The sequence below is a fragment of the Colletotrichum fioriniae genome, assembly GCF_027942845.1.
Source record: "Colletotrichum fioriniae strain IMI 355084 chromosome Unknown scaffold_14, whole genome shotgun sequence".
Taxonomy (NCBI): Eukaryota; Fungi; Ascomycota; class Sordariomycetes; order Glomerellales; family Glomerellaceae; genus Colletotrichum; species Colletotrichum fioriniae.
In genome coordinates, this window is record NW_027076850.1 from 825,526 (window position 1) to 835,727 (window position 10,202).

The 10,202-nt window shown below is 53.6% G+C and overlaps 2 protein-coding genes across 2 annotated transcripts; both read right to left on the reverse strand.

Annotated features, from left to right (window-relative positions):
* Nucleotides 1-849: 849 nt before the first annotated feature.
* On the reverse strand, nucleotides 850-2,510 carry N0V96_010388 (uncharacterized protein; the record flags this gene model as incomplete). The annotated part of the gene is made up of 2 exons (XM_053194740.1): nucleotides 850-1,208; nucleotides 1,274-2,510. 2 exons carry the CDS (start codon nucleotides 2,508-2,510, stop codon nucleotides 850-852), a joined length of 1,596 nt encoding a protein of 531 aa, XP_053047909.1.
* Nucleotides 2,511-5,847: 3,337 nt separating this feature from the next.
* Nucleotides 5,848-7,155, reverse strand: N0V96_010389 (uncharacterized protein; the record flags this gene model as incomplete). Its single annotated transcript, XM_053194741.2, has 1 exon — nucleotides 5,848-7,155. One exon carries the CDS (start codon nucleotides 7,153-7,155, stop codon nucleotides 5,848-5,850), a length of 1,308 nt encoding a protein of 435 aa, XP_053047910.2.
* Nucleotides 7,156-10,202: the final 3,047 nt, after the last annotated feature.

A 10,202-nucleotide genomic window follows, 5' to 3' on the forward strand; every position in this document is an offset into this window, starting at 1 on the left:
TTACGACTGAATCATTAGAGACCCTCAACATTTCTGTTTTTGAAATTCAACAACGATTTGATGATTACATGAATGGTGAACAATAACCTACTACTATGGTTAAGAACATGAAGCTACCTTAGGTAGATGAAAAAGGAAATCGCGAGGTCGTCGTAAATGAGGTTGGCTTCGGTGTTGTCCGAAAAAGGCAAGAGGAAGACGGGAGGAAGAGACAGAGCGACCCACATTCCATCTACCCCGCCCGATCCTCGAGGTAACCGAACCACCTGGATGTCTTCAACCCCTGTCGACAGATCTCACTTGCTCCTTCAACTTCATCTCACAACCCTCAAATCGATGATTGCAGGATTGACGCTGAAGAGTTGTCACCGCCAAGTGTCATGACAAACATAGAGGATTCTGGTTTGTCGCGTCTCAGCTGCAATTGCTCCGGCTCATGGTAGTCGTAAGGGAGCCCACAAGATCATCGACTTGAGCCGCTCACTTGGGATACAAACACGTTTCACGAGTCGACTCTAATTGTCCAATGCTTCCTTTTCAACTTGTTTCATTTTGAAGTTGAGCTTTGCTCTTGTCGAGCCCTGCCGTAAGGTAGGTTACCTATGCTATGGCGGTCCCTCCCGCTTCCGGGTTGTTCTTTCCAACTCTTGACACCAGGAAACCCCCAAGTCACATGCATAAGTTAAGTAGGTAAGAACCCATCCGCCACTCCTTCCTTCACTTACATGTCTCTAATCAGGCACTTGCATCCCAAGACCTTGACAAATCACCCAAACACCACGCTTTCCAGAAATCAAAGAGACAAAAGAAAGATGCGCCACCTCTCCTCCAACCTCGCCTCATTCAACTTCATCCCCACGTCATCCCATCGTCCTCGTCGTCGTGATCGGCCAGCCTCTCTTCCTCTGCGCCAAGTTGGCCAATATCCTTCCACCTCAGAGGGTTCTGTTCCCATCCCCACTCGATGTGAAAGTCCACGCTGCGAGCCTCGAGAAACCATGCCACGAGACACTCTATTGAGCAAGGCGCCGGCGTTGGGCAGTCGCTTGCTAGGGGACCCGACGGCATCACCTCGCATCCCGAGAAGTCACGGAGCGCCGGTCGAGAGGGAGTTGCTGCAAGGTCGACCATCTGTTGGAACCGATCGTACATGTAGAGCCAGTGGCCCATGGCCGCCGCGCTTCCGTACGCGATTTGATCGGTTGGTCCTATTCGAGTATCAAGTCAGCTGTCATGTTACATCGATCCAGGCATCTCGCTGATATTCACATACCGACACCGACGCGTCCGCTCATACGGGCACAGTAGAAGTAGTGTTCACCTCGAGGATGTGGCAGAATAAGTGTGTTTGGGCCCAGCTCCTCCAGCGTCTTGAATTGTGGTCTCGCCCATAACGACGTATCCGGCCGAATCCGCAATACCGTATCATGGGTGTATCCATTGGTGACACTCCAAGCCCACCACCGCTCCGCCGCCAGCGATACAGTTCTCAGCTGATTGTTCAATCTGCCCAGTCTTTCTCCACACGGCGTCGCCGCCATCGCCTCCGTGCCGCCGGGGTATTCCACCTCAGTCTCGCTCACAGGCAAAACGTCGACCGATCGCAAGTGCGAGCCGTAGCACTCCCTTAGGTTCGCTTCGATGGATTCCTTGGTTCGATTGAACACATCTACGTCACCAGGCTCGTAGAGCATGTACGCGAAGACGTCGATCCTCGAGAAAGCCGGGTGGTCGGCGATGAGTTCCGACATGTGCGTCTTGCAGGTAACGTGGTTGGTCCTGTACAGGCCGGCAATGATAACAGCCAGGCTGCGCTCCTTTTCGCGCTCACTCGGTGGCACGTACAAATCGCATAGCCCAGGAATCGCGAGTCTCCCCGTATCTGACAGCTCAAGCTGACCAGAGCCTCTCTTCGATTTAGCGTTTGTTTGCGACCCGTCGTCCTCGCTACGCCCCATAATGCCACCCTGTGTCTTCTTGCAGGCCGGTTCGAGGTCGCTATGCCAAACTGTTGTCCACGTATTCTTCAGCATGGCGTTTAGCACGATACGAACATGGCCCTGTTTATTCTCAAGAATGACTGTGCGCCCGCCCTTGTGCAAATCACCTGTCGCGGTCCACCACACGGCATGAGAGCTGCCGTCATCGTCAACCCTGTTGAGAACCAGGTCGCCATCATCCTGCAGAACGAGAGCGTGACGGCCGCTAGGCGATGTGAAAATGGGCGTTCCCGCAGACAACAGGACCCCGTCAGCGTCCGGCGTCAGAACGGCTATACGTGAGCCGGCGCCGTTATCGCCACCATCGCCCCCGGCCGGCGCCTTCGGTGTAGACTCTGGCGTAGGTCGGTGTAAGCTAGGCACTGGTAATCCGGAGCTGGCAACGTGCCAGTGTGGCTGCAGTACAAAAATCGCGGACAATAGGAAGATGAAGAAGGCGCCGAGGAGTACTTTAGACCGGCGAGAGGAGCCATTCCTGAGTACTGTCCATCGAGATTGGTTGGCGATCATGGTGTGGTCGTGTGTCGGACCCATGGTCCTTTGGCTTCCTTGAGGTCCCGCTCTCTTTCTGCTGTTCTCGCTTGCTCCTCGTGCTGATGCTATGAAGGAAATGAGTTGAAAAGAAGGGGAAAAGGTATAAATTCAGGAACCCTTCAACGGCCCCTTCGGTATGAGTACAGGTGAAGGGAACCGATTTTAGTCCCTCTGCAGGAACTCGAGCGAACACCCCGCGCTATATCAGATGACGCTCGAACCGGCCGTTGAGCTCAGACCTCCTCCTTTTTGGCAGGGTGAGTAAACAACTCCTGCGATCTGTGGACACAAGTGGGTTGGGCGAGAACGAAAATAGACTTTGTGTTTTGTTGCGACGACTCGTAAGCTGCCTTTTCTCGCCGGAGCAACCCAGGGGACGGTGGCCGAGGCGGCAAAGGGCGGGCACTTATTTTGGTGGTTGATGGAATCGCCCGTTGCGCAACTCTTTTCCCTCACAAGCCAATCCCGGTTCAGAAGAAGAGGCAAAAAGAACAGGCAAGGCCAGAAGCATAAAAATCGTGGAGAAGAAGAAGCTCAGAGACGGGACGAAGAGAGTTAAGAACCCTCGTCAAAGGTCAACGCAGAAATTCTGAGACGAAGTCAGGGGGGAGGTTCTGGCGTATGAATTGTACGGGAAAGTCTTGGCGGTCCGGACAGCCCGGCGATTGCCAGCAGAGCAGGAAACTCAGAGACAACCAAACTTTTGGAACTGAAATGATCTTCGAGGCTCGGCGTCCCAGCGTAGGGATGGCAGGACTAGGCGGTAAATTAGGACATTTACGTGGGCGGCGTGGGCGGAAGAAGGAAAGAAAAAGGTTGTTTGATTACGCCCACTACTTTGGGGGCGAACAGGGCCGCCCAGCAAGGCATCCATCTTTGGACGGACAATATCGAGCACTTGCCAATCATCTCGAGGTTCGAGGACTCGGAATGAGGCCAAGGAGATTTGATCGCTGCAAGTGGGAAAGCAAGGACGGCGGGAGGCTGCGGGTAAGATTTTGGGCCAGAAGCATAACCCGGGCGCGAGCTTGGGGACACGCAAACACTTTCGAGGTTGTCGAACATGAACTCGAGGCCTCGACAGTCTTGAGTAACAATCGTACGGATACACGTGTAATACGTGAGCCGGGCGAAAGCTTGGAAAAATGGCGCAACCAATCGGGCGGCTGCCTTTTGACCCTTGACGTGGATTCAGTGAGGCGCAAGAGGGCGACGACGCAACTCTCTAGCCCCCGTCTCCCAATGGTGCGCGACTTTTTTGTGGTCGACCTATCGTCTTCTCTTCTTAGAGCGAAACGTACGCCTGTTTTGTTACCAACGAGAAGAGCCTCCTGGCCTTGGCTTTTCACCCTTACTTGGCGTTGTTGTCTTCTCTTATCGGTATCGGGGCGACGAAGCAGGGTGGGAAACTGCAGCCAGGCGAGTAACCGCTGCTTACACCCAAGAAAACACTCTCCAAGACTTACGAGAGACAGAGGTGGTTAGTCATGTTGGCCGACCTCAGTAATCAAAAACAGGAACGGCCTCTCTCGTTTTCTCTTCCTGCTCTCTTGTTTTCTTTCCTTCTCTTTCTAACTTTCTAAGTTTCTACGAAGCGCCGTAGGCCGCCTCGTCGAGATTAGAGATCTTGGCAAAGCAGACAGTGACCGCCAAGAAACCCTCTTTTTGGCCCCGAGTGCCCTGACTAGGAACGCCTATCGGGGAATCGAGACCAACGAAAAGCTCCCGACTATCGATGGTATCTGTGCCGGCGCCGAACACAACTTCCTTAGTGCAGAAGCACTGCAGAAGACTACTTTTTCTTCGGGGTTGGGGGGTTCTGAAGATGTGATTCCATGCCGCAATCCCTTGCTGGAAATGACTCTAGTTGAAAACCCTGAGAATGTAGAAGAGGGACAAACGAAGGTAGGCAGGTTGCAGTGACTGTAGATAACGTAGAGACAGCCGTGACTTTGCAGGAGAAGGAAGCTCTTGGAGTCCCAGGGCCCAGGTAAGGGGTGGGTTTCGCAACAATCAAAACTCTCGATCCCTGGACCTGGGACGCGGACGCGGACGGAGAGGGACGGGAAGTGCGCGCGTATCTCTCTCTCTGTTGCGTTGCAGTGCAGTGCCGTGAGTGCGACGCCAGATGCAGACTAGGTATCCGTACACACCTGCACCCTGCGGCGCCTGTCTGCGCCGCACGTACCCTTGATCTTCGTGAACGACGTCGCGCAGCGTGTTAAAAGCGTGCTCCCGTCGGCAGTCTTGGTTGGTGCTAAACCTCAGCAGGGGAGCAAAAAGGCGTGGTCTCGCACTGCCCTCGGGTCTTTTTTTTTTTTTCCTTCACTCCTGTACCCGAGTATCTAGGTAATTACCTCGTTGCAAAGTTATACATATTCCACGGCAGACCTCGGGCATGGAGCTTGCTAGTTAGTCGTCGCTGCGTCTCACCACGATGATGCTATTATCGAGAGAGAGAGAGAGAGAGAGAGAGAGCCTTGGTCTACTGGAAGAGAATACTACCAACGAAGGGCAGGAAAGACGACTCGGACGAGAAGCTTCTGTATGCGCTAGACCAAAAGGCACTTGCGAGCATCCAACAGCCACCCTTCCCCCTTCCAAGACACCAAAGCTCTACCCGCCCAATTCGAGGTATGTCGCATATTGATGCTCTCGCATTCACGCATAACGCATCACAGAAAGAGAACAATTCCCGAGTCCAGACCGCTGGGCTTCAAGCGAGGCGCAATGATTTGCCTGCGACTTACTTGAGAGGGCCACCAGACGACCAGTGTCATCCGCCCCGTCGGTAAACGGTGACGATAAGGACGGTAAGACCGGACCTGACGTCGTTGGAAAGGGGGCCGTGCGGCTTTCTCTTTCCCCCGTCTTCCTCACTTCCTCTTTGATATCTCCCAGACTTGTGCTTCAAGAAGTTCCAATCCCATAACAAGAGACGTCAAACAAGCCAGCGTTGTTTAGATGAGTTCTCATCACTTGAAAACCCCGGTTTGAGAGTCCAGGGTTTGACTAGTTTCCACAATCATGACGCGGCAAAAGACGCGGCAGCGGTAGCTTAAACGGGAACTAACGAGTGTTGGTATCCAATAGTGTATTGATATTACTTTAGTGCATATTGTAGAGAGAAACAGATTGCGAGTTTTCCAGTTGGAAGAAAAAGGGGGCTTGCTTTGACAAGCGTAGCAAGCCACGATGGCGACTCTTCTGTGCTAAACACTCAGATTAAGAAGTCAACATGAATGTTTCATACCGTCCCCCTTCGACAGGAAACCACATCACTTCTGCAAAGTCTTGACCCCACACGGTCCTCTCAAGCATACGCCGGAGGCTCAGCAGCAGCCATCTGCCTCTTCCGCGCCGCGTTGATGGCCTTCAACTTGGCCGTGCCGAGACCAGCAACGCCGTTCTCCTGGTTGTCGCCCAACCACGGCTTCTTGGAATCACCCAGCATGCTGCCCGCGAGGAAGTACGCGACCTGGCCGAGGATGATGAGCACGAAGGCGATGGGATACATCCAGTGGATGGAGTAGCCAAAGACGTTGACGCCGATGATGATGCCCCAGAAGTTGCCCGTCAGCAGCGAAATGTTGTAAAACGCGGCGCTGGCCATGCGCAGCAGCAGGGGCACCAGGCTGTAGAAGAGGCAGAGCGCAAAGGTGTAGCCGAGAAGGTAGCCGATGGCGGGGCCGTTCCAGGTGGCCTCGCGGAAGGACTCGCGGTCAAAGATGGCGGCCTGGACGCCGTTGATGCACATGCCCCACATGCCCATGAAGGAGAGAACCTCGTAGACGGGCCGGCGGCTGACGAACCACTCCTCTGCGACGTTGGTTACGCCGTACAGGGTCGCGCCGAGGAGGGCGAAGAGGTCGCCCTTGACCATGTCGATTCCGGGTCCGCCGTTGGAGCCGGTAATGTGGTCACTAGCCAGGAGGACGCCGCAGCCGCCAATGGCGACGATGATACCGACGATCTGGAAGACCTTGTAGCGGACGCGGAGGAAGAAGGAGAGGATGATGACGACGACGATGGCCCAGAAGTTGAGGAGCTGGGCCGAGAGGATGTTGGTGTAGCGGTAGGCCAAAACGGTGAAGTAATTGCCTTCGACATCGAGGAAGGAGAGGATGAAGTACTTCCAGCCGTCGCGGAGAAGGAGCTTGCCCCACTTCTTGAAGCCGTACTTGTAGATGGTGACGGGGAAGTAGATGAGGAACAGCAAGATGTAGTTGAAGACGGTCTGGAAGGCTGGGATCGAGACTCCGTTGTTGGCAAGGAAGGAGGTGAAGGTGTTGGTCGAGGTGATGCACAAGGCGAGGATCTGGCCGATAATGAGGACGATCCAGAAGTCGACGGTGGTGAAGTAGCTCCACCAGTGCACCTTCCTAGCCTCGATGTCGTGCAGGCCCTGGCCTACGAGTTCGGACTCGTCATGGCCGGCGGTGATTTGTGTTGTCGTCACCGGGGCGGTGTTGAGGTTCTTGGTGGTGTCGTCGTCGGCGGCCATGGTGGGCAACGGTGCGTAGGCGTGGCCGGGGTCGGTGTTGGTTTCTGCGGTCCTGGTGAAGGGTAGGCGCGGTAGCGACAGAATGGACTCGAAGCGACAGGATGCGATGCTGGGCATACAGCGATCTGAGGCGGAGTTAGTCGTCTATCGTCTTTGTCACAAGAGAATGTAGTTGGGTATCATCTTGTTTGCCGGGTTTGCTCAACATACCTTGGTGCGCACACGAGGGTATTCAGACGATATATCGTCTGCGCGAAACAATCTCAACTCTCGGTTGAGTTCTGTTGTCGCGATGTGTGATTATTGGTATAAGGTGGTGATATTAACTGCTCTGGTCTTTCTCGTCCCCTGACAGCAAGCGCAAAGACTCAAGTCGCTCGCTGTTTTGTCTATCTTACGATAGCACGGCACATGGACGATGCGCCGGGAAGTGGTATGCGAAGAAGTTGGCCGAGGCGGCGCGCAACATATGATGATCGTCGGAGGGGTTCGAAGCGGTTTGCTGATGCCTTTTGGCCAGGCAGCGCGTGATGTAGTCGATTTGGTATCGGCGCAAAACTTTGCCACGAACTGTCGCAACAGAGGGAGGGGAAGGAGGAGGAGAAAGAATGCGACGAGGCGGTTGGAATTTTATCGCGGCAACATCCCAGTCGGTAGAGAACCAACAGCCCAGCAAAAAAAGAGAGAAAAAAACTTCAGCTGCACTATCGCCCTAGGGAAGGTGGTGGTGGTCGGGATGCAGCAGTGGGGAGCTATCGCAGTCGCCACGAGCCTTGAGAGGGGGGCCACGGGGGTGGGAGGACCCGCCAGTTTCCTTCTTCATGTGACGCTCCCGCTCGCCTGAGTGGTCCGGCTCCTTAGAACCACTGCGACCGCTGCACCACCGCTGCACCGCAACCGGCCCAACATGGCGGGACCGACCGATTTTCAACCATTTCCCACCCACCGGGCCACCGCCTTCCCTCCCAGTGGACGGCGCGCCGGCCAAGACGTCCTCTTTTGGGGGTCCTGATCCCCGTCCGTCAGCGCACTTGCCCGGGGTCTGGGTTGCACATGGCCCGTGTTGGCGTGATTTGGGATTCGTGGTGGGGTGCTGCAGTGGGCGGCAACCGCGGGCTCAGCGGGGTCTCTTGAATCCTTCGGGAGCTCTGTACCTAATCTTCAACTCTTACGCAAGATGCTAAGCCATGGTAGTGTAAACCATCGCCATGGAACTCAATTTGATGAGAAACACATGAGCACTCAAATTGCTCGGTGGCAAGGTACAGCTGGAAGATGGAACATTACATTTGCGTACTACCATGCGTATGCCTAGGTATTCGACTCTACCGACGCCGCTTCAAGGTCTTCTTCCTGCAACAGGCTTTTATCCAGCGTGTTGTTGAATGAAATAAACACGCCAGGATATACACAGCGCACAGCCCACCGGTGATGTATGAAAAGGTTTGAAATCTAGTTTCGTTTGGAATACTTCCTCTAGAATTTTTTTCCACGCCGGAAAGGTAGTAGATGAACGAAGCATAAAGCGCGTTGGACCCGAGTGCCCACAGCCACGATAGCATACTTCGGCTGAATCGACGCAGGGTAGTCCGCGGCGCCTTCTTCCACTCGTCAACTGTAAGTCCAAACAAGATGAATGAGTAGCCTGCAGCAGGGTAGGACACGAGTATCAGGTAGAATACGCCTGTGGTATGATCGAAGAGGTAGTCCACAGAATCTGACATTTTTCCCGCTGGTCCATTGTCATAACGACCCATAACCAGGAAAGCATCTGTCGCATACCAAAAGAGGAAAAAGATGTACGCCCAAATCATCATGAAGCTGACAACCATGTAAGGCAGCATCCACAGAGCTTCGCTGTAGTAGTCTCTCGCAAAGACGTTGCGGCTATTGATGCCCTGGTTCTGATTGACTGAATGCTCGACTGAGACACTGTCATCGTAATTCAGGTCGTTTCCGTTTTGTCTTTCAGCAGACGACCTTCCCCTTGTTGAGAGCGTTCTTAGCTCCCAAGTGTCTCCTTCAGACTGCTGGGGGCGGTGATAGCTACTAGCAGTATTCTCAAAGCTTGAGCTCGCCACTTCGAGACGGTCTTCTGACCGGCTACCTTTGCTAGACTTCTCAGATGAAGTAAACGTTCCAATGATGGCCACAAGGGGGGCGGCCAGAAGCAAGACCGGTAAAACCTGGCCGAACTCCCACCTTGTTGAGTATTCTTTATCAGGTGGCTGTCTCTTATCTTCATTCGCGTAGAATTCCTCATCGTAGTGTGCCGACAAGACTTTCGAGGTTCCCCAAAGAAGAATAGCCAATAGCCAGCTCACCTACTCAGGTCTCAGTCAAAGTGCAGGAAAAGGGAAATGATGACTTAAGCAGGTACCTCGCCTAGCATGGAGTTGAAAAGGTCGATATTTGCCGAGATGAAGATTATGGCTGCAAGCACAGGTCTCACAACGAATCCTCGCCAGAGTTCAAGTAGCAGCGTGCGGACGTGCCACCTTGTCGTGGTGTGTGCATCGGGGGCTGATACCAGGTCTTCCAATCTGATGAAACAGTGAAGCGTCCAGAGACTCACTGGCAAACTCAATCTTCGATGAACTGTACTAGAAATGCGAGTCGATAGCTTGATCGTCCTTGAAACAAACCCGAAAAAAAGTAGAGCTGTCGATACTATCATTTCTTGCATTGCGGAAGACTTCGCTAGCGAACGGCAATCAAAGTTCCAGAAGCCATTTTCAGAGACGAGCTGGCACTGCGCCGAGTTGCCCAATATATCGGTACAGACTTCTGTGCAATTTAATGTGAGAGAATCTTGATAGAGTTGTTTTCCGCAGGCCAGATTGTAGAAGCATGCCGCCGCCGTTTTGGCTGAAGCTGCGGTTGCCTGAGGTACAGAAGAGTCTGCCCGCGGTGATCTCCAGTTGAAAAATCCGGATGGAACAATGGCGACTATGAGAATGACTAGCAAGATAAACATGAGAGTTATTCTGAGGGACTTCTCCCACGGGCGTGCTTGGAAGTATCTCCTCAAGACCGTTAGGCCAGATAGATGCGTCACACAGGAGAACCAAGCGAGGTAGGTGATGATCTGCCAGTGCAGAGCCGATAGGTTCTCATCTAAGCATATGAAACCGCCTATGAGGATGCTCATACCCGTGACTATT